The following is a 23,569-nucleotide window of genomic DNA, read 5'->3' on the forward strand; positions in this document are numbered from 1 at the left end:
CGCGCTCCGGGATCGTAACCAGGAATTGGGGAGAAGGGAAAAAGTTGGGCGGCGGCGACGGTCGATTTGGAGTCTTGGTTCGCGGGTAGCCAAAATAATTTCTTGAGAGGAAAGAGCGGGGCCCGTGCACCCTATACCGCGTTAGGCAGCGGCGAGCCTCGAGATTTTGACGGCCGCGGGAAACACGCACCACCACCGACTTCGACCCGCGTAGGTTACGGCGATTGCAACCTTTCCCACCCGCAACCTCCCCCACCAACACCACGCCATGTCGCTCTCGTGCCAGTCCGCGCTGCGCGTCTGCGCCCGCGCTGCCCGCGCCTCGCCCGCCCGCGCCTCCGTCTCCCGCCTGCAGCAAGCCCGGAGATGGCAGTCCACCGACGCCGCCGCAGCTCCCGTAAACCCGAAGATTGCCTCCATCGTCGACCAGATCAGCCAATTGACCCTGCTTGAGACCGCCGACCTCGTCTCCAACCTCAAGGTTAGTCGGATGGATGCCAATGCCGTCGCGCCCGTCGACGGAAGCACGCCGCGACAAATCCCATCCCGCTGACCTCGCTATTTTTGACAGACCCGCCTCAACATCCCCGACATGCCCGTCGGCGGCTTCGCCGCTGGGCCCGCCGCCGCGGCCGCCGCACCCGCGCCCGTCGAGGAGGAGGAGGCGGCGCCGGCCGCGCAGGAGAAGACGCTGTTCAACCTGAAGCTGCAGAGCATCGATACGGCCTCCAAGCCCAAGATCATCAAGGAGGTCAAGAGCATGCTGGGCCTGTCGCTGGTGGACAGCAAGAAGTTCGTCGAGAGCGCGCCCAAGATGATGAAGGAGTCGGTGCCCAAGGAGGAGGCCGAGAAGATCATCGAGACCATGAAGGGTCTTGGCGCCGTCGTTGTCATGGAGTAAAGCGGTTTGGGTCGGGGAGGGCGGACAGGCATGAAATGTATGGAAAGAGAAACATGGAAATGGAAAGCTTCTAGAGTCTAGATTCGGGCTCTATGTCCAACATGTGCTATGCGCGGACGGAAAAAAAAACCACGAAGCGAAAGGCATGGTCGAGGTGTTATTTTGGGACTGTATTTGTATAGATGGATTCCTATTTTGTAGTGTACAAATATGGTTTGCGTAAGGCGGGTATATCAACGCCGGGTCTGGAGGCCTCGCAACCTTCCAACACTTGAAAAAAATATAAACAAAGGTCCATCACCACTCTAACGCCGTCATGATGCAGCCCGATGCCTGTCGTTTTCTTCCCTCCGATCCAGAAACGCCCGACGTGACCAAAACTCAAAGCTCCCGATCAAACGCAATAGCCTGTCTCCGCTCCTCAGCATCTTCCTCAGCAGCGATATAGTCATCATCCCCAATGTCGCTACTCTCCTCCCACAGCTTCTCGAACTCCCCATTGTTTTCCGGATCCACCTGCCAAATGACCTCTCTCAACCTCTTGTGCCGCTCCCGATCCTCCTCAATCCGCTGCTCCACCTGCCGCTTGTCCAGCCGCACGGCGCCGTTCCCACGCGGCGTCTGCTTCCCGCTTCCGGGCGCGCCGCCGTTCGCCCCGGTCGGAGACCCCAGCGCCGGGTGGGCGACGGCGATGTTGTCGCGCTCCTTGAGGCAGTCTTCGAGCTCCTGGACCGTTTGCGGGAGGAGGACCTGCTTGTTTTGCAGGCCGGCCAGCACCTGTGGGAAACACGAAAACGCACACGTCAGCTCAGACCCCGAATCGCACGGCGTACGCATGACATTTCCCTGGGAGGCCGGTAGGCACATGGGCAGAGAGAGAGGCGGGGAGAGGGAGAGAGAAGGGGAGCTCAGCTTACCCTCCTCACGACCTTGACGTTGGCGGCGCCGGAGCCGTCCGGGGGCGCGACGGCGTCGATGACGCGCAGGATGTCGCGCTGCATCATGCGGACGAACTCGAGGTGGCTCTCGCGCTGGGCGACGTCGCACAGGTGCTCGATGAAGTACATGATGTTGGCGCGGTTGTTCATGTTATTCTAAGCTCCCACCCCCCAGGATTTATCATCAGCTTCCCTGCAATTCTCCACTGGGTCTCTCTTTTATTTTTTTTGTTCTCACCCGCTCCAGCTGCTCCAGTATGCACGAGTGCAGGTCCTCGTCCATGTCGCGGTACTTGAGGGCATAGTTGGCGGCTTTCTGGGCCGACGTGACCGAGGCGTTGAGGTGCTGCAGCTGGCTCGTGAAGCGCATGCGCACTTCGAACGGGTCCGCCATCGTGTCTGTGTGTGTGTGTGTGTGTGTGTGCGCGCGCGTCGAGGAGGCTGGCGCTGTTTTGCGCGCAGCAGCACACCGAGGGAAGGGTGATGGAGCTCGGTCGGTGGGGCGGGCGGGCGACACGCGTGTTGCTGGTTGACGCGCAACGAAGCTCTGATGCTCGCTCGTTGGCGGCTAGGCTAGTAGGTAGTTAGGCGGCGGCGATGATGGACGGGGCGCGAAGCTTGGCCTTGCACGCGCAACGCGGCGGGCGCGCGTCGGGTGCGGTTCAGGTGGCGGCCCTGCCTAGGCAGGTAGGTAGTTCCATGCCATTGATCAACGGTCAATTTCGATCCGCTGCTCGCACGGTAGGTCGTACGTGATCAACGAGCAACTCAATCCGAAAAGTCTGACAATCATTGGCAATCTCGAAAATCAATCTCATGATGTCTCACATGCATCGGTATGCTCTGGTCCACTTCTTCGATACTGGCAATTTGCTCGACCAATGTCGGATTCGTTCGATTACCGCCCTGCCTTTTTTCCCTCCTACAAGCTCTGGGTATCCTGATATCTAACCAAACAAAAGAGAATTGAAATCGTGAGCCTGATTACATTACACACTAGCATTTGCCAATGGTGGTGGTGGTTTGCGCGCAAAATCATTAGCACCCAGCCCAGCCCAGCAGCGATCAGTCGATCAGCTACCTAAGCGATGCTTCCATCCGAGCACACCTCCTCGTCCGCGTACGGGATGTGCCTGTAGTACATGACCTCGCCCGTCTCGCACCGGTACTCGAACCAGCCGTCGGTGGTGCGGCAGTAATTCCTGCCCGCCGTGTCGATGCCGCACGCGGCGATGCTGCCTAGCACCTCTTGCTGCTGCTGCTGCTTCTGCTCGTCCTCCTCCTCTTCCTCGACGTCGCCATCGGTGGTGCTCGCGGAACTCCTGCTGCTTGCGCTCTCGGTGCCGGCGTCTTCGGTGGCGTCGCTAGGGAAGTTTTTGGGGACCATGATGTGCTTGATTTCGGGCTCGGCGCCGCTGTCGTCTGTGATGTCGAAGACGGAGACGTCGTCCTCGATGTCGCGGTTTTGAGGGAGGGTTCTTGTGTTGGTAGAGCCAGTGACGGCGACTTCGGCACCGAGGAAGAGTTTTGTCTTGGGCGCGTAGGGTGCGCGCTGCTCGACTCCGTGGATGGATTGTGCGACGTCCAAGTTTGCGACGATGGGTGCGGCCTGAGAGATTGTGCTGCAGGAGATGGCGGAGAAGACCGCGATGTTGAATAATGAGGAGTACATGTTGTGTTTGCTGCTGTGTTGCAATTGACCGAGTGTTGGAAATTGGTTGGTAAATGGAAAGATGGAAGCCAGCGAGTGAGCGAAAAGCCAAGACGAAACGTAGCGATTGACTGGACGAAAGAGGGTGGTTTCGCACTGGAAGGAATCGGAAGGGTATGTACATATAAACATGCAATGAGGCTGGGGTTAGATTAAATATCGAATTTTTGATCCAGGCATGGGACTCTCCGCTGTGTCACCAACGAAGCACATCTCCGCAGCCACGTCTGGCGAGACACGGTCCATTCGAGGCCAGGGTTCTCTTTCCGCCTATAGCTCCGACGCGCGCGGTTAATGGTGAAGCGGCCCGTCCACGCACCTACCACCCGGTGTCGAGTGGGTCAAAAATAGACGGGTGCTATCCCAAAGGGGCGGCTGGGCAGCGAAAGAAGGAAATTCCAAGGGGCGCCTGAAGGCGCCAAACAGGCAAGTGATGGACGTACAGCAGCCGTGCTATAGCTGGCCGGCCGGTCTGGACTCGCCGGCAGCATCCGAACGAGAGGTCGACAGATGGAGGGACATTGAAGTACTGGCCGTCAGTTTTCTCAATCGTCTGACATTCCCGCCGCGTGCCGATGATGGATGCCAGGGGCCGCAAAGTTTATCGTTTGACATGGCCTGTTCGATGCTGAGGACAAACTCTCCACTTTGCGCGTTTGGGATTCTGCCATCCTGCTGGAGCCACAGGAGACCGGGAGAGGGGAGCTCAACCCGCCCGTCCAGCCTGGTCTCATTGGCCATGGAGGAGTGAGGCAAAGCAATGCGGCATTACCTACCTCGACGCTGCTGACACATGGCAGACCCGGTCAGGAGAAGCTTCCAGCCGCAACGGCGACGGGAAAGTCGACCCGGGCATCGTGAACGAATGAGGCTGCAGACAAGACGGATGACAACAATCAGGAACGCGACAAGGTGTGGCTGACACGTGCCTGTGGCTGCGGGCGGCTTGCGTCGGCCCCGCCAGCGCGTTTTCCGCTGCGAGATTCGGAGCTCCCCCACGCTCAAATCTGCCCCGCGCCCCAACCCACACACCTCCACGCGCCATTGCACCTCCAGAGATACCTAGACTCCTCGGAACGGGCACTCAGACAGCAACAATGGCCGACAACGGACTCACCCTCACCGTCCTGGGCTGCGGTATGTGAAAAAAAAAAACACGACGCCCAGAGCTTCCCGCTCCTCCTCCCCCGCACCGACCTGCACACCGTAAACTAACGATGCACAGGCGTCATGGGCAACGCCATCCTCGGCGGCATCATGGCCGCCCTCGCCGACACCTCTGGCGCCACCATCGCCGACGAGACCGTCCCGCCGCGGCTCCCGACCAAGTTCATCGCGTGCGACGCGTGGGAGGGGGCGCCGGCCGCGATCCGCAGCGTGCTGGGCAAGTACAACCAGCCGCTCGAGATCCTGGTCAACGACAACCTCACGGGGGCGCAGAAGGCAGACGTGCTGCTGCTGGCGTGCAAGCCGTACATGCTGCAGGAGGTGCTCGGGGCGGCGGGGATGCGCGAGGCGCTGGCGGGCAAGCTGATCATGTCGATCCTGGCGGGCGTGTCGGTGGAGCAGATCGAGGCGACGGTGTACCCGGGCGGCGTGCCCGGCGACGGCAGCGCCTGCCGCGTCGTGCGCGTCATGCCCAACACGGCGGCGCTGGTGCGGCAGAGCATGACGGTCGTGGCGCAGCCGACGCCGCCGCTGAGCGCCGACCAGACGGCGCTCGTGACGTGGTGCTTCAACCGGTGCGGCAAGGTCGTGCAGCTGCCCCCGCACCTGATGGACGCGTGCACCTCGCTGTGCGGGTCCGGCCCGGCGTTTGTCGCGCTGATCCTCGAGGGCCTGGCCGACGGCGCCGTCGCCATGGGCATCCCCCGCAAGGAGGCCCAGCTCATGTCGGCGCAGATGATGAAGGGCACGACGGGCCTGGTGCTCGAGGAGAACAGGCACCCGTCCATCCTCAAGGACATGGTGTCCACGCCCGGCGGCTGCACCATTGGCGGGCTGCTGACCCTCGAGGAGGGCGCCGTCAGGGGCAATGTTGCGCGTGCCGTCAGGGAGGCTACGGTTGTTGCGAGCCAGCTCGGTCAGGGCGTCAAGAACGTCAATGGCACTCGTCACTGAAGAGGCTTCTACGAGGACTCGGTCGCTACGGCGTTCAAAAGCGCGGTGGCTTTAAGGGTTGACTGTGAATGTTTATGAGCAATTACGATGCGTGTATCAGAGCAATGATCAAAGTTTGATGTCAAAATAGCTATACGGAGCAGATGAAAAGCAATCAGTCAACAATACAAAGTCCAGGGCTCAGCGAAGTACCACATGTGATGACTGCAACAATCTCGTGTGGCCCAAGCTTTAGGAACCAGAGGTAGAAACAAAAAGTGAAAGAAAATACGCAGCCGAAATTCCACACTTTCGACGGCCATGTGAATCGTCTTGTCATCCCTTATCTGCTTAGAACCCGCTCGGGTTGAGACATGATAATGATGTGCATGCAACGAGCACACTCACTAGGTGTCACAGCTACTCGTTCGTTTCCTTGGCGCTGCAACAGCTTCACAAACAGACTTGATGGAGTCGCATTCCATTGCGCTTGTCAACCCACTGTCTATACAGATCCTTCAACGTGGAGGGGTCCTGTCAAGACGCGGGATCCGTTCCACGCACTCTAGAACGATGTTTCAAAGTTCCGCTTCCGTCCTGAAATAATTTCTTCCGAAAGAAAGCACAAACTTCTCGAAATAATATTTAAACTTCTCAAAAACAAGATTGATGGTCATTTGATACCCCAGACTTTATACTTTATACTACCCGCAAGCCAACGACCATTCTTTTTTAGGCATCTAGATTTATAACAGAACCCATTTCTATGACGTGTCCCCCCAACAAAAGAAAGTCACGGGGAAACACATCGAGTTGGTCTATAAATATGGAACAAACTTTATCAAACCGTTCGAATTACGAAGCAAGTACGGGGTGTCTACAGGTGTATCTACAAGCTCCTTTTTCTCTTTTGTAATGTGAAATTACTCTCTCCATGGTGGTATATCCAACAATCTTTGCAGAAACAAACTTTTCTTAAACAGGGTTGGAAAAAAAAAAAAAACGGAGAAGTGAGTACAAAAGACCGTCTTCAGGTATCGCTCTTTTTCCGAGGTGAAGGTGTCCAAAATATTGCGCAGTTCTTTGAACTCGAAGGTTCCATTGAACGTATGCGAGAGAGAGAGCTGAGAGCTGTCGAAGGGGTCCAGAATGCTCTTTTCGATAAGAGCCATGGTGTTGTACCAAGCGAACAGTAGCGGTGAAGGTAGTTGGTGGGTGTGTGGATGGGTGGATCGCAGTTCGCCCTCAACGCAACGTTTGTCAAGCAAAAACAAGCCCATCGCAGCACACACCCGCCCACTCACCCACCCATCTACTCACCCACGCCCTCAATCACTCTCACTCTCACTCCCACTCTCACTCCCCCCCGTCTTCCCACCCCAACCACCCCCCCTCAACCAAACCGGCCTCCTCCCCCACGGCCTCCCCAAATCCGCACCACCACCATAATCATCCCCACCCCCATCCCCACCCCCACCATCCCCCCCGGCCCCACCCTCCTCCTCATCACTAAACGCATCCAACCCCCACTCCTCGTCCTCGCCCGCCGCGACGCGATACGCGTACGCGCCCTCGTCCCGCTCGTCGTCCGTCGCGACCTCGTCCTCGGGGTACTCGTTTGCGTAAAAATCCTCGGCGTTTTCGTCTTCGTCGTCCGTGTCGAACTCTTTGGCGTCGTCGCTGGCGCCGTCGGCGCGGTCGCTCGGGTCGAGGTAGGGTTCCCAGAGGGGTTGTTGGTCGATGTCTATGATGAGGATGCCGATGTCTTGGGGGAGGGAGGGGAGGATGGTGGTTGTGGGCGTGGTGGTGGTGGTGGTGGGTGCGGAGGGAGGGGTCTTGTTGTCGGTGGTGGTGGCGGAGGGCCCGTCGTAGCGGATGTAGGTGTCGTAGACGTAGTCGGAGTCGGCGTCCGAGTCCGAGTCGGAGTCGTGCTTGGGGTGGTCGTCGATTTCCATGCCGTCGGTTGGGGTTGTGCCGTTGGTCGCGTAGGAGGGGAAGCGCCGCTCGGGATGGCGGTCGCGGTAGCGCGGCGTGGCTTTCGGTTGGAACTTGAGTTTCTGGTGCGACGGCAACGACGGCGACGACGAGGATGGCGGGTGGATGGGCGTTGGCTTGCCGTTGGGCGTCGAAGGAGTGGTGGTGGCGGCCCTCCCCTCCCTGCTTTGCCCCTCTGCGTGCTCGACCTCCTGCGCAAACTTCTGCATCTCAGAGAGCAAGCCGGGGTCCACAGGGGCGGCGCTCTTGCTGGCCTTGCTGGCGACGCTCGGGGTCGCAGCCGCAGCCGCAGCCGCAGCCGCAGCCGCAGCACCGTTCGTGCGGACGGCTGGACTTGCGCTCCTCGCCGTCCTGCCAGGTCGTTTGAGCGTCGTCGGCTGCGGCTGCTGCGGCTGCTGCGGCGTCATGCCCGGTCCGGCGTCGCCGTCCACCTGCATCTCGACATCCTGGCTGCTGCTGGCGTCGGGTCCAGCGGCGCCAGCGGCGGCTGTTGCTGTCCGTGTCTTCTTCGGCTTGGATTCCACGAGCGTGGCGACGTTCTTACGCTTTTGCACGGAGCCCCCAGGGCTCGACGAGCGGCTCGGGGCGGACTTTGTGGAGAGGTGGAAGCGCCGGGTGACCGGGGCGGGCGCCAGGATCTTCCGGTCCGAGATGGAGGAGCGGGCGGAGGGAGGCGCTGTCGTCGTGGTTGCCGCTGCTGGGCCGGGGGCGGTGGTGGCTGTCGAGGGATTGGCGGCTGCGAGGCCCGCGGTTGGGCCCTCGACCACGTCAGCGGAAAAACCGGTGGGGTCCTGCAAGACGCGCCTGAACTCGGCTGGGTGGGACGAGGCGGGCTGGTCGAGGGTGAAACGGCGCTTCTTGGAGTCGTCCTGCTGCTGCGGCGTGTAGTGGACGTGCAGCGTCTCGACCGGCTCGTCCTGTCTCTTGCGCTTGATGCGCACCGTGTGCGGCAGCATGCGTTGCGACATGACGGGCTGATGATGGATACGTGGATCGAACGAGGCACGGGTTGGCTGGACCCCACCCGCTCCTGTTGACCGCTTCCTTTCCTCTCCCACGGGCTGGCGTCGTCGATGTCGCCGCTGTCTGGCTTGCGCCTGGACCTTGCTGGATGCTGTGTGCTACTGCTTACCCCAGGCGGGCAGTTGCTTCGTCTGGCAGGGCATGTCAGTTACCAGTCGGGTGGGTGAAGGTTACAGCAAATGCAGTCTTGGTCCTCGACTGCTGAGTGTAGCACGGCACGGCTGAGGATGTGCGCAAAAGTGAAGACATGCAGCAATACGGGAAATGAGAACCAACGGGGATCAAGATCCTGCTGAGACGCGTGGAGTTGGCCTGCGTGCTGTGGCATGCGGTGAGGCAGCAGGACAGGGTGTGGCAGGAGGGCGGAGGGGGCAGTGAAGATGGAAACAGCGGCAGCGGCGGCAGCAACAGCGGGCAAGCTAGGTTTTTTCTTTCTGTGAAACGCCAGTAAGGCAACGGGAAAAAGTAGGCGTACCTGAGGGCCAAATCGAAAGCGGACAAGATCAGAGGCAACGCAGGGTGTAAGAAAGACTGAGCCAGCTAATCGTTGGCGTGGAAATGAAGCGGAGAAATCGTGGCTTACCGGCTAAATTTCTTTCCTGAACACGGCTTATCTTCACGAGAAGCAGCCGGGTCTGGGATTTGTGGTGGAAAGCTGGAGCTCCGGGTGGGTGTGGCGGCATGCAAACTTGTTGAAGTGAGCACAGCGAAGACGTCTTTGTCTCGCCGATCATCCGCCGGCTGAGTCAGCCCCGATTACACACCCCGTTACATATTTCCAGCCCACGAGGTATAACGTACATACCAGGAGGCGGATGCAGCCGCAGATTCGCTAAAATCGCATTCGAGAGCATCTCTAGTGTTTATCCATTGTCCATCGAGTTGGTACATGCTGCAAGTCAAGGTGCACAGCATTAGAGTTTTTTAAGCAGCTGCAATAGATTTAACTTCTAGTTTCTACCAGCTTCTCTCAACAACACCGACATGCAGCTCATGTGCCCAAAGGATGCATCGATGCCGCACCCTCTACAATTCAACCCCAAGCGCATGTCAAACCAAGCTCACACAGCTTAGGCTCATGGAAGACCACAAGCCTGCCGACCTTTTTAACATCGCCCTCAACCCCAAAAGACTTGACTGCCTCCCTAAAGAGAATCCGCTCGTGGATCGTGCCGGTCTTGAACACTCGGGATTGCCTTGGTGCGACCGTGTTCGCGGATGCTGCTTCCTTATCTTTCTGTGCTTCGGCTTGTGCAGTCATCCGTCGCCTCCGGCCCATTGCTGCTCAACAGCCATGATTCAGGCTGATCGTGATCAGTTCCGGGCCATTACCTGGCTTTCCGAGAGGCTCAACTTATGGCTTCCGCTGGCATGGCTGCTGCCATTCAGAGACCAACCAGCGATAGACGCAAGCCGCGGAAATCGGACGGACGCAACCGAGTACGAACGTCTATCGAGTCTTCCGAACCCTCCTCAGAATGATCCAGTACGTTTCTTCATCGCCCGTTTCTGTTTCGAGTACGGAAGACCCAGCAATTCCAAGGATGTCAGTCTCTCCAACTGCTTCTCCGCTGCATCACGCCCACTCACGACAGCGAGCTGGACACGAAAAAACTCGCAAGACTACCGGCCGTCAAGCCAGCGACCAAGCAGAGTCCCATGAAACCGCCTGCAGCCTCCCTCTCTTCCACGTCGACCCACTCGACCGCGCCCATCATGCACGTGCTGCCGAGATAACCGTTGGTCAGGCCGAACAGGAGTTGGACGGCGAGGTAGAACGTGTCGCTATCGATGGCCGCCCCGCGCCCTTGCACGTTGCAGAGGAGGTACAGCGGGATGAACACGACGCGGCCGACCGAAATGGCGAAGACCATCTTCGGCCGCGAGGTCAAGGAGAGCGACTGGAACGCGGGCAGGATGCGGCCGATCAGATCGCCGGCGTTCCAGAACAGGAAGGCGAGGGGGATGAAGGAGGCGGGCTGGAGGAGTCTGGGCGCCGAGTCGACGGGCTGGACGCTCTTGATTTCCTGGGTGAAGACGGGGTAGACCATGGTGATGGCGAAGGCGAGGAAGACGGCGGCCGACAGCCAGATGAGCTTGCGGAGCAGCCGGAGGAGCGGGACCGGCTCGCGCGTGTGGGCTGCTGCTGCTTCGCGCAGATCGCCGATGCTGTCGCTGAGGCTCTTCGTGTGGTGCACCGACATGCGTCTGAACAACAGGTACAAGAAGGCGAACAGGGTGAAGGCGGAGATGAGGGTGGCCGTCATGAAGTATGCGAAGGCGGATTTCGAAGATTGGTCGGCGGCCTCCTCGTCTCCCAGGTCGTCCGTGGGCACGGACAGGACCGATGCGATTTGTGCAATGGCAGGCAGCACGCCAGCTACTCCTTGGCCGACCATGATGGCCTGTGTGTACTCTTCGCGCCCGAAGCCCGAGACATAGGCAAAGACGCCGTTCTGGCAGAGCGAGGTTCCAAAGCTGGCTGCGGCGACCATGGTGATCATGAAGCTGAAGTATCCTTTGGGAGTGGCGTCCAGGAAGTGTCGGGTTGATATGGCAAGGGCAGTGAAGGTAACGACGTTGATGAGGAGAGCGGCCATGATGCGTTTCGGATAGGAAGCGTTGGACTGGAGCTTGGCGAGGATGAGCATGGAGCCCAGATTCACCACGGTTGATGCTGATAGCTGGGCTGATTGAAAGGTGTGGCGGATGCTCTCGTCGGCGATGAAGCGGCTTTGGAAGTAGGGGCCGGCAGCGAGGAACATGTTCCTGGGTTGGCGTTAGCTGACGGCTCGCCATGCTTTGGTTGCATCCCACTCACCAAGCCCACAGCATGGCAACTCCCAGAAGCAGGAATATGGAGTAGTCGACCCATGAGAAAGGAGCCTTGTCCTCCTCCTCCTCCTCTATCCTCGCGCCATCCGGGGTCTCAGAGCCGCCTTCCAGTGGCTCGTAGGGTTGGTCCCGGTCGAGAAGTCTACGCACTCGGTCCATGGTGTTTGAGGGAATGGGAAAGCAGTGATGCGAAGCCTGAAGGACTGGCGGTTGAGCGATGGATGGAAGCAAGTCGTCGGGCGGCGAGGAGGCGTGGGCGCTTGGAAAGCCGGCAGCACAAAGAGGAGGGACGGGAGCGGCTGGAAATGGGCGGCAGCACAGACGGGCTGAAGCTATATCCCAAGCTTCACGAGGGTAGTGGGGCGCGCGGTCAGGCGGGGACACGGAGGAGTCCGGGGAGGTGCATGTGAGGAGGTCATGACGCCGGCTAGCGCCAAGCCGCCCGGAGACAAGGCGGCGATAACCAGCGATAAGCCCCAGGGGTCGACCAATCCCGTCGTGGCTGATCACAACGCTCTTGTTGTCACGATGCTTTTGGTATACGGCCAGAAACCAGATATATATATGCTTTGTACTTTGAGCATTTCAGAAGTAGATAAAAGTGGTCATGAACCATAGTTCAAGCAAAGTTCCATGCACATCCCAACGCCATTATTGCCCGTCTACATGTCATCCAGCGCGCCACGGTTTACCTAGGGCGCCGCAATGGGTGCGCCTCCGTGTTGAATACCCACTCGTCAAGGCTGATTAGCGCCGGGTCGCTGAAGGTCAAATAATAGTACTTCAGGGTCTCGGCCATCCAGAAACTCTCGCAGCTGTCCACCATCTTGACGTTGTCCGGCGCTCCCACATCGTTGATGGCGGCATTGCCCATCTCGGTGCGCGTGTGCTTCTCAACGGCCTGGAACATGTTCCACGCCTTGTCCTGGAAGTGCTCGTCTCCCGTGATCCTGTACATGATGAAGACGCTCTCGATGGCCTCCGGCCGCAGGAGGTATCGTCTGTCGTCGAGCTTGGTCATGCCGGGCGGGATGTTGTAGCGTTCGGCATATCTCCTGCCCACGTCGCGCCCGGTCTTGCTGTTGTGCTCGGCAACGGCATCGTACCACCGGCCTTCGTCCCACAAGCACTCGTCATCTTCTTCGGTGCAGGCCACGGCGTGGAGAATCTCAGGCATGATGCCAGTGCGTGTGCTCTCATAAGCCCAGATGCAGCCGTCCGTGAGCTGGCGGGCCGTGTGGAGTTCGTCGGGGCGGTTGAAGATCTTGGCAGCGATACCGACCATGCCGCCCGTGAAGCAGGCCAGGTGCTGCCCCTCGGTGTCAAGCGTGATCTTGCCGCTGGCCGTGGACCTGACGGTTCCGGACAAGAGGAGATCAAGGTTGTCCTCGTTGAGCACCCGGTAAAACATGTACTTCTTGGCCGCGTCGATGGCGGTTTCGTACATGTAGCGGTACTGGTCCATGACACCTCCCAGGAGCATCCACTGCTTGGGGAAGTACTCGTACAGAGAGTCGGACATTCCGCCAAACGTGAATGTACGGTCGTCGGCAAAGACCTTCTTCCTCGGGTTGACGGCAACCGGCCACAAGCCGGGAACTTTGGTCTCATTCTGCTGCTGCTCGAACTCGTCGGTGATGCGCTGGATGGCATCGAAGAACTTGGGATCCCCAGTGAGCTGGGAGAGCCTGGTGAACTCAAGGCTCAGGGAGCCGACCTCGGCGGACACGGCGGAGCTGGATGCAGACTGTTGCGCCTGGCTGATGCCCTTCACCCTCCAATCCCAGCGGCTGACGGGCATTCGGTTCGGAGTGTCGAAGGCGCGGTAAAGCATCTCACCGAGCTCGGTAGCTTTGGACAGCAGAATCGAGTACTGGCTTCCGCTGAGATCGTAGGCGGACATGAGCCCGCCGAGGTAGCGGATGGTGGTCTCAAAGACATTGAGCGAGTTGAGGTCCGAAGTGGTGAAATCGACCTTGTGCAGGGCATTCACAGCCATTTCGAATTCTTCATGCAGGCCCATGATCCAGAGGGTGTCCAGCGTGTCGACCAGCGAAGCGCCCCATCCGCCAAAGGTATTCTTGTAGCCGCCGGACAGCGGGGTGATCTCATCCTGGAGCCATGCATGCTTCTTGTAGCCTTCCCACGAACGCACGAAGCTGTCCTTGACTGCCTGCAGTCGCTGTTCCCTCTCGGCTCTGCGCTCCGCCGACTCTTCTACGGTTTGAGCGAATTGGATCGTGGGAATGGTTGTTGGCCTGGCTGCCGGCAGCGAGGTGTAAGTCGGGACGGGGTATATCTCGGGGACGTCCTTCCAGCGGATCGGTCTTTGGAGGTCGCGGTCGGCGTAAGTGCGCAGAGGTATGGGACTCGGCGGTTCTCGCACAGAGAGGTGGGAGACATGGAAGAGAGCGAATATGGCGCAGAAGGCCACAAGGGCAATGAGGGTGGAGCGGCGCATGAGAGCCATCTTGCCCGGGACTACTGGCAAGGCGTGGTGGAAAGGCGAGGAGAGGCGGAAACCATGGGCTCAAGTAGGGAGAGGGGAATGTGTTGGCGCCAAGTAACGGGAGCTGAGTGAGCTCAATGTCTGCAACACAGCGGGGAAAGATGCGAAACACAGGCTGAGGGCCTGACGGGGGCGGAGCTCGAGGCCAGAGAGAGGCTAAATGAAAGGCTGCAAACGGCGAGGAAAGGAACAGCAGAGAGAGGGAAGATATGGTTATCCTGGTTGGCACGGAAGCCAGAAATAACACGAGGTTAAGGAGAGGCATACGAGACTGAACCCTGGCACGCCTAGAAGGAGGCGTCCGTTTGGGGTATCGATAACCACCAATGGCGTCAGAGCCCACTCCCCACCACCGCCATTGGACGCCTGTCCATCCAAATGTCCCTTTTCGCTTCACCTGCGTCAATCGGAAGGTGCACGCCATCCCCGACACGCCGGCGCGCGAGGCTCCGGGCGCAAACAGCAGGCGGTGCGGCAAGCAGTGGGCAGTGCGAGCAAGCGACCGTCGCGGGCGCGCGAGGCCAGCGGCCGGGCCAGTGCGTGTTGCGCCGTGCTGCGCTGTGTTGCGGCGAGTCCCCGCGGGGCGCGCGACGCGCGACGACCAGCACGCATCATCGTCGTCTCAGCCACGGCGATCCGCCCGCCCCTCCGCACTTCTTCGGCGCCAGTGCGCCTCATCTCGCCCGCGCCGCACCTCTCGGCCAAGCCTCCAGCCCGCTCCCATGGCCGTGACTGCGTGCGTCCACCGCCCTCGCTCTCCGCTCCTCTCCTTCCCACCCACCACATGGCTCCCGACTTCCGCTGCTCCGCCCCGCTGACCACCGCGTCCGTGTAGCGTGTACTTCGTCGCCGCAGCCCACAATGCCCCGGGCGTGGCCGAGCTGACCGACCGCCTCATCCGCGCCTTCGACCCCGTGCCCGCCGGCAACTGGGGCCTCCACCACCGCTCCTTCCGCTCCACGCCGCAAAACACCACCGACAAGTCGCCCCCGCACTTCCAGCATGTCCTCGCCCTGGGCCACTACCCCGACCGTGCCTTTGTGCACATTGCCGGCCCCGATCAGCAGCAGGACCAGCAGCAGCAAGACCACCAGCAGCAGCAGCAGCCCTCCACCGTCGCCATTCCGCTGCAGCAGATGGAGCAATACAGCCAGCTGCTGAGCCTCAAATTCGGCGCCCTGTGGATGTACCGCATGGGCTCGCAAGTCGGCGTCGGCGCATCATACTCGGTGGGTGAATTCACCGTACGCTTGGGCGAGCTGCGCGAAAAGGGCGGCCAGAACGCCCTGCGCGGGACCGTCGTGTGCATCCAGACGGCTAAACAGGAGTCGCGGCCCGACGAAGGAGAGGCGCCCTCCGCGCGAATCGATGCCGACGAGGAGCTGCAGGCGGGTCAGGCGCTGGTCCGCGACGTCTGGTCACGCTTCAGCGTGCCTCAATTCAAGGAAACCATCACCTCCCGCCCGGCCGCTCCCGAGGCTGACGATCAGCTCTTCGACGAGGTCCGGCTCTGGTGCGAAGCTCTGCGCTTCCAGAAGTGAGCAAGAGAGAAAGAGAGAGAGAGAGAGAGAGAATGTGCGTGAGACAGCACACACCGCTCGGCAAGGGCGAAGTCAGCAAATCGCCATAGACGACCGAATAGGCCAAGTCCGACATCATCTCGGCTAGTTAGGACGAAAAACCCCCCCGACAATGAAGCTGCATTACTTTGAACACGGCTGCATGCCCGTGGCTTGAGCTGCATGACCTGCAATGCATGGCGGCTTTCCCGCCGCACGAGACATGTAACTTGTTCCCGCTGCAACCACTGCGTCAGGCTGGTACGCGGGCATCAAGCCTTGCTTCAACGACAGATTCGTATGCACGCGTTGTGCCACCAGTTGCCGTGGCCACGGGTTGGCCACCAAACGCCGCCAATGACGCCCAAACTCTCTTCCGATGCCGACCACGGCCGCCCAGGTATATCTGTGTTCCAATCCCACTCTCTCGTCTTGCTCCAAGCGGTCCTGCAACGCCCCGTCGACCTTGATCATCCATCTCTCTGCTATAGGGAAGGATGTGAGGTCTCAGGCAGATCTTGGCCGACGGTGCGACGGCGGAATTGCCGACCAAACCTCGTGCTCTATGCCTCATTTGTGTTTGACGGCTGCTGTACGAGGATGCTCGCGCCATCAGACACGGTCACACTGCCTCGTTGCAGCACCGTCATTTATTCCGCACTAAGCGCCTCGCTACAGGAGGTACCTCCGACGCCATCGTCTTCTTGCCCCCCATTCCCGCCTCGCCGGGACCATCCTATGCAGAACGACCCCTCGCGATCGGTGCTCCCTCTGTTCCCTCCAACTCGCGAATCGCATGCGTCGAGGGGACGTCTAGGTCCCAGCCGGACGCGCTGATGTGCCGTTGACGAGTCGAAACGAGCGCGATTATGGCCTGTGTGTGATACGACATGATATAGCCTTCAGATCTCGGCGGCGGTGAGTTCAGTGATACCGGATGGTCAGCAAGCCACCGAGAAACGCCACCTCGACGGTGGTTTTTGGGGGTCGACGCCCTCCCCGGGCCTGGGCTGAAGTCGGTCGCTTTGGGCTTTTTTCTCTCTCTTTCGTCCAACCCCCGGTTGGATGGTCCGGGGGGCGGGCCAATGGATGGGGAAGTGGAAGCCGCGCTGCGTCGAGGTGGATGAAGGTCCAAGTCTACTGCATAGTGGAAGCCGCCAAGAGCTTGATTAAAACAATGTGTGCCGGAGCGTTCTCGGGCTGTTCAGAATAGACGGCATTCAGCCGGAAAGTGCTCTGTGTACAGGCGCGTCGGTGTGTGGTGTAGCTCACCACCTCGCGGGAGTCCAAGTTCAAGATGACTTATGATTGTCTGTACCCGTCAGCAAGGCCTTGGGTTAATTAAGTCCATCAGCTGAAACGTCCCAGTATATGTTGTCTACAACCTTGGCCAGACTGTCCTTGTCCGCAATCCACGTCGGGCTGCAGGCTGGCTCTCGGTTCTCAACATGACGGTGGTGATTGAGTCCTCTCCCGTCGGCGCGTCAGTCCGCCTCCCTAGCGCTGACCCGAGCGCCTTGGCCTTGCAGCATGGAGGATCCTTCTCAGAGGCTTGCCTCATCTACATGAATATCGTGCACACATCAATGACGTCTCCCGAGTCCCAAGGCAAACCATCCAACTCGTGGTGAGGGTTGGTGGTGGCACAATCTCGATCGCAACTGCAAACGCCGGGACCGACAGCCTGATTTCCGACAGCCACCGGAAGGGGATCCTGCTTTTATTTATTTTGTTTCTTTCTTCCTTTCTTCCCCTCTCTCGGATGCATATATAAATACCACGGCAAGGTCGTAGTCATCTACACGCCCATCACCCCGTCCGTCCGTCCGTCCCCCCGTTCCTTCCTCCCGCTATCTACACCCCTCCTCCTCCTTTCCCCGCCATCTCCCACCCCCTCACTCACCCACCCCCTCACTCACACTCAAGCCGCAATATAAACCCCCGCCTCAAACGCCTCGACATAGCTCCCCCCCGGCACCGTCCACTCCTCCAACCCTTCCTCCTCCCCAATCTCCTTCCCCATCAACCAACTAACCATGTTCCCAAACACCACGCTCCCCGCCGCGTTCAGGTGCGTGCGGTCCCCCGCGACGAGGTTGTACGTGTACGCCGCGTCGAGGCCGATGGCGTCGAGGTACGCGACGCTGGCGGCGTTGAGGTCGATGGAGAGGGCGGACGAAGCGGAAGCCACGGCGAGGGTGGCGGCGCTGTGGGCGGCGAGGTTGCGGGTGATGGTCGTGTTGGCCGGGGGCGCGTATTGCCGGCGGGAGAGGGGGGTGACGAGGATCTGTGGGGGGTGGGGAGAAGGGTGGTGGTGAGTATGGGGGTTTTTGAGCGGAGGGGGGTGGGGGAGCGGGTGGTTCTTTTCCTCCTCTGCTCTGCTCTGCTCTGCTCCGCTCCGCTCTGGGGCTTTTCTTTCTTTTTGTTGGAGGAGGAGGAGGTGGTGGCGGAAGCAACACCACTACCTCCTCCTCCCGTCGCCCAGCGCGATCTGACGCTGTCTATGCAAGAGTCCGGTCGCGGAAGGGCGGGTGCGAATTGGGGGGGAGGGATAGGGAAAAGCAAGGCGAGGGCTGCTCTCTTCACGTACCGGCTTGCCGCCCGCGTCGCGCACGTCCTGGACGAACTGGGCCAGGTTCGCCTTGTAATGGTCGATGGTGATGTTCTTGTCCGTCTTCTGGTCGTTGTGGCCGAACTGAGGAGAGGGAAATCGTCAACCGCCTTGTCCTTCATTTTCTGCAAATCAGATTGATGGCAGCTCACCTGAATGGTCACGTAAGGCGTGTATTCGTCGACGGCGTCCCGGACGGCCTGCAGCACCGTGTCCCAGTCGCCGTCGGCGCGGAAGCTCACGGTGGTGGCGCCGTTGTGGCCGTAGTTGGCGCCCGTGGCGCCGTTTTGCAGCGTCGTCTCGAGAAAGCCGGTGCCCCAGCCGCCGCCGATGTCCGACTGCACGGCCGTGGTGCTGTCGCCGGCGAGGAAGAAGGCGGCGGGCTTCGTGTCTGCGCGCTTGACGGACGGCTGGGGCAGGGCCGAGGCGCTGCTGAGGAGCAGGAAGGCGGCGGGGAGGAAGAGCATCGTTTAGGTCTGTGGTTGCCTAAAGCGGTAAGGGGGTGGTGGTAACGAATGTGGGTGAGGATGAGGCGATGGACGACTGCGCGTGTTGTGCCGCATTTTGGTCGATTTAAAGACACGTCCTTTTCTTGTCGTCGCTGCCGCCGCGTCCGCCGCGTCCTGTCCGTGTCGGCGCTGGTGAAACGCATCTAGCTGGTGGTGCGGGGCGCACGGAGGGAGTGGCAGACACGGCGGGTGGTTCATGCCAAAATACGAAGACATGGTGTTTGGCGACGCTGCCGGCTCCAATCAGGGCGGCGATGGATATTGGGCGCCGACTCGGAAAGTCTGGGCGGGAGGGAGGCGCGAGTCGCGGCGAGCGGCGAGCGGCGAGCGGCGAGCGGCGAGCGGCGAGCGGCGGACTTGGCTGGGCGAGGCGGCGAGACGGCGAGACGGCGAGGGCTGGGCCATCTGGGGCATCTCAGTCATTCAGTCAGGCGCACCAGGCCATCAGGCACGGCGGCGGCGGCGGCTCGTTTGACGTCATGGCGGCGGGCGTACCCGACGACCGTTGCTCGTTCACGTCGCCTGTGGCCCAGACCGTGGACCCCTATCTGGAGGAACCGCCTTTTTCCTTCCTGATATGCACAATGATGTGCCTTTCGGCAGGGCGCGATGCGATGGGCGATCCCGTCGCCTTTAAGCTCACGACGAATCGACCGATCTAGGCCTGGCGAGATCTGCCTAGCCCCAAACGAGGCTACAGATGAGGATTCTTGGCGCCCCTCTGCCCAACCGCAGCCCCGAGCCCCGTTGCACCGCTGACGTCGCCGCGCAGCCCCCCGGACAATCGCTTTCTTGAGAAAAATTAGCTGTTGCACCCCTTCTCGGCAGGGCAGACAGGGATCGCCCCGAACCTGAACCGCACATTCTCCTGCTAACCCCCTCGATCCTCTGGACTTTTGGCGATTCCCGCCGCCTATGGCCTGCCCGAGCCCTGCTGATGAGCCCTGCTGCTGAGCCCTCCCGCCTCGGGACGCTCAGCGCTCCATGGCCGCGAGGCATGCTGACGCCATATATCGTACCATCGTCAACCCCCCCGCCAGCACCGACACTCGTCACCAGCCCAGCCTCCCAATCACCCAGACCCCCTTCTCGATTCGATCGCCCTCGACCTATAGCCCGCAGCCGGTACGGGAAGGGCCCGTGGGGCGCTTGCTTTACCGCTCTTATCCCATCTCCGTTCGCAGTGAATGCCGTGTTGCTGCTGATGCCGCTGATGCTGCCACTGCTGCTGCTGCCGCCGCCGCCGCCGCCGCCGCCGCCGCATCCCTGCACGGCCGCCACCACAGGACGCGGGCATCAAAGGTTTCCGCGGCGGTGAGATTGCCATTGGGAGCTCTTCCCCTCCCCTCCCCTCCCCTCCCCTACCCCTCCCCTCTCCGTGCTGCGGAACCAGCGCCGGCGCGTCAAAGTGGCGGTCGTGGACTGCTTGTCGGTGACACCGCGGCTGTCTGCCTGGCATTGTTGGCGCCGTGATGGACGTGGCGATGGCGGTTTAGGGAAAGTCGGATGGTCTGACCCTGCCTGTGGTTTCCATGGGGGAGGGGAAGCGCCGCTGGGGCACGGCTGGAACGGCTGGAACGACTGGCACGGCTGGCACGGCTGGCACGGCTGGCGCGGCTCGAGTGTGGTACAGCTGCGCTCGAGTGGATGCTGGACGTCCTTCTGTTTGTTGTGACACGTCTGATATCGGGGACAACTCCGTGTTCGTGTTTACGTCGTGACTGGGGTTGCCGTCGTATCGTTGGTTTTGACGGGAAGGGGGGGAGGGGGGGAAAGGAGAAGCTTCCGAAGCTGGTCTGGGGCCGTCACTGCTGCCGTTTGGGGGTCTGGGTCCGGCGAGGAGCTCCAGTGTTGGCTGGGACTCGCAGCAGGTTCGCCCGCCTTTCGCGGAGCGGTGTCTTTGACTGTCGGTGAGTGGAAGGTGAGCAAAGGATGAGTGGTTGATGAGTTACGGCCCGAGCTTACGAATTGGTCCATGGCTTGGATAAAAGATCCTTCGTCTCGTCTTCTTCGGCATCGACTTCCACGCAGAAGGACACCCCTGACCCAAAGGAAATTAGCCATTGCAACAGCTTCGTCCAGGGCTTTTCTCACAATCACATATTCCAGAATCGCTGACTTACCTAGCGTCACTTGAAAATCGCATTGCGTTGGCATCGAGATCCATCATGGCTTTTGAGACATCACGTCGTATCTTGTAGGGATGTACGCACTAGGCCATTAAAGGGTCCGTGGTTCCACCTTTCCGAATCGGTTGCGAGTGATTGCGGTCCAAGTCCTGACTTTGGACCCGAATGTCGGCTTCATATCTCTTTGGCTCTCCAGTCAGGGCCACGAGTGTCGTCTACGACTTGAACGGGCACGCGAGGGGTACCGAACGAGTATGTCGAGTCCTGCGAGGTGATGGCCCTGCAGTCGGAGGTTGGGTCCGCCTCCGCGCCTCTCGCACCGGGTTGCTGTAAGACTGGGAGCGGCGACTTCGCTGCCTAGTAAGTGACGGTTACAGGTAGACAGTTAGAGGGGCTCGCTAAGTATACACACTAGCGACTTGCTTCCAGCCACTACTACGTCCGTAACAGAGTGAACTGGCTGGTATGTCCGACCAAGGCCCGAATCCTCTAACGGCACATGCCCGAGGCCCCGTTAATCGAGGCTCCGCCTCTGGCTTACCTATTGCTAGCGGAGTGATTTGTCGGGAGACGAAAGAAGGGTTTGTCTACAGTGTAGATCGCTCAACTGCCGGATGCTCGCCCAGCATACCCCTTTAAGCAACCATGGGGTTATCTCTTCACCAGCCTCCAGGGTATGGCTTAGGTAGACGCTCTGGATCGCGACCAGTGCAACCATCAGAGCGCAGGAATGAGGTCTGGCCACACGCTTCCAGTACGACGACAGTCTTAGCTCTCGGAGGGCATCTCTAGGGAGCCAAATGTGCGTATGTACATGTAATCATGCATTCAGGGAGCGCTGTGGAATATTGACGTCCTTCGATAGATAATTACCGAGCCATCGTGGGCGCCAGCGCCAGCCTCTTCCGACCTCATTGGCCATTTCATCGGTAATTTCTCGTTGAGGACCCCATGTTCGATGATCTGTGGGGCCAGACTTGTCGGTGTCTCGATCGTCTACTCCGTACTCGGTACCGTCTTGATTCCGTCAATCGTGCTTGCAGTCGCACATCAGAAACGAGACGAAGTCGCAGATAAAAGAGGTTCGTCCGATGCTTGCTTCGCATGAAACTTGTTTCGCAATACACAAGACTTGGCTGGCGATGATGCTTGTTCGTGAGGTGGGGCTGCCAGCAGCCTCGGTCTTTTGAACCGATTGAGCGCACTTGCTTCCCCGCGATGCGCATGGTGTTTCTTATGATGTAAACACATGGAGCCACGTAGGTCAGGACCTGCCCCGGCTGGACTGCACCTGGACCTGGAGGGCATGGGACGTGTGGACTCCCCGCGTCGCGAATCAGCTTGCGTTGCAGTGGTGGTCGGACTACTCCGACGCCGACTGCAGATGGCATACGTCCCGGTTCGCGCACCCTACTGCTTACGTGCGTCTCTCACGGTGTTTTCCCTGACCGGTCTCGTATGCCCGGACGTGGTGACATGAGCGTGGTCGCGTTTGAGATGATGTTATAAAACACGGATGACGAGCCATGTGTAACAGGCTTGGCTCCAGTCAAACGAAAAGGTTTCTCCAACTTGCTTGTAACGTTTTGGCGGTGTGCGCATGGAAGTGAAGGCTAAGTGCCCTAGCGCGGGCGATCTCAGCTGTCGTCTCCCCTGCTCAGTGATTTTTTTTACCACACTAGTAAGCCAGGGTAGTGACCACTTAGATCGGCCTGAGCTGGAGCCGATGAACCGCTATACCAGATACCGAGTAGGAATGGACACCGACCGGGCCTCTACGGAAGACGCGGAGCCGCAAAGCAAATCACAACGCATCTACCTAGAGAGTCCCCTAGCAACCCCTGGCTTAGAACCAGGGGGTCTGTCGGGCACCTACTTCCTAGTGTGTCCTTTCCAATGCCTTGGGAAGCCGTTGGCCTGGTGCATTATTTGCCACGAATGACTGCGATAAGTGACCAAATCGGCAGCTCCCCCACACCTTCTTGCACTGAGACTCTTGCAGGTGGCAAAAACAATCATCGTCGATTTGTTGGACAAGACACTTGGCAGGGTACGCAATCCTCCTGGAGCATCCGTTATTCCCGTGTGACAAGGCTCTCCAAACCCTCGCCAGTCGCCGGGTGAGGATGACTCGCATGGCTGGCGCATGCCAGGCCAGGGATTCTTGCCTGCCCACCGACCGCACCCGCTATCCCAGCCATATACTGGCCTCGGCCAGACAGCGCTGCATAGGTGACATGGAGGGAGCCATTGAGTGTGCATGTTTTCGGTATACCCCAAAACACAGTCTCCGCTGGACCGTGCTCTCAATTACAGGGGGTTTCGGGTACTGATCCCCAAGAGGTTGCCCTCAAGCTGACCCTGTTTTCGGACACACGGACGTCACTAGTCATGGGTGAGCAGTGTGATGCCAGAATCTCGAAAGGCTACATGGTAATATGCATGCGCCCGGTCTCGCGCCCAACCTGGGCCCAGATTCCCCCCTCTCTTTCTCTTCCTCTTCACCTTGGCTCTGTGTCAAGCGACACCGCGCGTCGAACCGAGACGATGACCGCCCACAGCGAAAGCCCACAGAGGCTTCTTGTGCCATGCTCGCTGGTGCCTAGGAACCGAACCCGGCTTCACTTCCGCACCCCCCACTGCGCGATCACGTCAGCCTCTTGACTCGGGCCCTATCGGAGAAACGCAAGCTGCGTCCCCGCCAGTGAAGAGGGTTTATACCTACGGATCTGCTCGCATGCCCACTGAC

At 59.9% G+C, this 23,569-nt stretch overlaps 9 protein-coding genes across 9 annotated transcripts; 3 read left to right on the forward strand and 6 right to left on the reverse strand.

The window, feature by feature from the left end:
* Positions 1–268: 268 nt before the first annotated feature.
* On the forward strand, positions 269–901 carry BKCO1_6300034 (mitochondrial 54s ribosomal protein mnp1; the record flags this gene model as incomplete). Its single annotated transcript, XM_020278131.1, has 2 exons — positions 269–481; positions 572–901. 2 exons carry the CDS (start codon positions 269–271, stop codon positions 899–901), a joined length of 543 nt encoding a protein of 180 aa, XP_020126559.1.
* A 381-nt stretch (positions 902–1,282) lies between these two features.
* On the reverse strand, positions 1,283–2,233 carry BKCO1_6300035 (ctd kinase subunit gamma; the record flags this gene model as incomplete). The annotated part of the gene is made up of 3 exons (XM_020278132.1): positions 1,283–1,678; positions 1,819–1,995; positions 2,078–2,233. The coding sequence occupies 3 exons, from the start codon at positions 2,231–2,233 to the stop codon at positions 1,283–1,285; spliced, it is 729 nt and encodes a 242-aa protein (XP_020126558.1).
* Positions 2,234–2,920: 687 nt separating this feature from the next.
* On the reverse strand, positions 2,921–3,511 carry BKCO1_6300036 (uncharacterized protein; the record flags this gene model as incomplete). Its single annotated transcript, XM_020278133.1, has 1 exon — positions 2,921–3,511. The coding sequence occupies one exon, from the start codon at positions 3,509–3,511 to the stop codon at positions 2,921–2,923; it is 591 nt and encodes a 196-aa protein (XP_020126561.1).
* Positions 3,512–4,647: 1,136 nt separating this feature from the next.
* On the forward strand, positions 4,648–5,671 carry BKCO1_6300037 (pyrroline-5-carboxylate reductase; the record flags this gene model as incomplete). Its single annotated transcript, XM_020278134.1, has 2 exons — positions 4,648–4,687; positions 4,776–5,671. 2 exons carry the CDS (start codon positions 4,648–4,650, stop codon positions 5,669–5,671), a joined length of 936 nt encoding a protein of 311 aa, XP_020126560.1.
* A 1,307-nt stretch (positions 5,672–6,978) lies between these two features.
* Positions 6,979–8,613, reverse strand: BKCO1_6300038 (uncharacterized protein; the record flags this gene model as incomplete). The annotated part of the gene is made up of 1 exon (XM_020278135.1): positions 6,979–8,613. One exon carries the CDS (start codon positions 8,611–8,613, stop codon positions 6,979–6,981), a length of 1,635 nt encoding a protein of 544 aa, XP_020126553.1.
* A 1,641-nt stretch (positions 8,614–10,254) lies between these two features.
* BKCO1_6300039 (nucleoside transporter family) lies at positions 10,255–11,662 on the reverse strand (the record flags this gene model as incomplete). The annotated part of the gene is made up of 2 exons (XM_020278136.1): positions 10,255–11,437; positions 11,490–11,662. 2 exons carry the CDS (start codon positions 11,660–11,662, stop codon positions 10,255–10,257), a joined length of 1,356 nt encoding a protein of 451 aa, XP_020126552.1.
* A 529-nt stretch (positions 11,663–12,191) lies between these two features.
* On the reverse strand, positions 12,192–13,973 carry BKCO1_6300040 (glycoside hydrolase family 47 protein; the record flags this gene model as incomplete). The annotated part of the gene is made up of 1 exon (XM_020278138.1): positions 12,192–13,973. The coding sequence occupies one exon, from the start codon at positions 13,971–13,973 to the stop codon at positions 12,192–12,194; it is 1,782 nt and encodes a 593-aa protein (XP_020126512.1).
* Positions 13,974–14,734: 761 nt separating this feature from the next.
* On the forward strand, positions 14,735–15,553 carry BKCO1_6300041 (mediator complex subunit med20 protein; the record flags this gene model as incomplete). The annotated part of the gene is made up of 2 exons (XM_020278139.1): positions 14,735–14,748; positions 14,848–15,553. 2 exons carry the CDS (start codon positions 14,735–14,737, stop codon positions 15,551–15,553), a joined length of 720 nt encoding a protein of 239 aa, XP_020126513.1.
* A 1,939-nt stretch (positions 15,554–17,492) lies between these two features.
* BKCO1_6300042 (carbohydrate esterase family 12 protein) lies at positions 17,493–18,649 on the reverse strand (the record flags this gene model as incomplete). The annotated part of the gene is made up of 3 exons (XM_020278140.1): positions 17,493–17,858; positions 18,162–18,266; positions 18,335–18,649. 3 exons carry the CDS (start codon positions 18,647–18,649, stop codon positions 17,493–17,495), a joined length of 786 nt encoding a protein of 261 aa, XP_020126514.1.
* Positions 18,650–23,569: the final 4,920 nt, after the last annotated feature.

Source organism: Diplodia corticola (assembly GCF_001883845.1).
Source record: "Diplodia corticola strain CBS 112549 chromosome Unknown scaffold63, whole genome shotgun sequence".
Classification (NCBI taxonomy): domain Eukaryota; kingdom Fungi; phylum Ascomycota; class Dothideomycetes; order Botryosphaeriales; family Botryosphaeriaceae; genus Diplodia; species Diplodia corticola.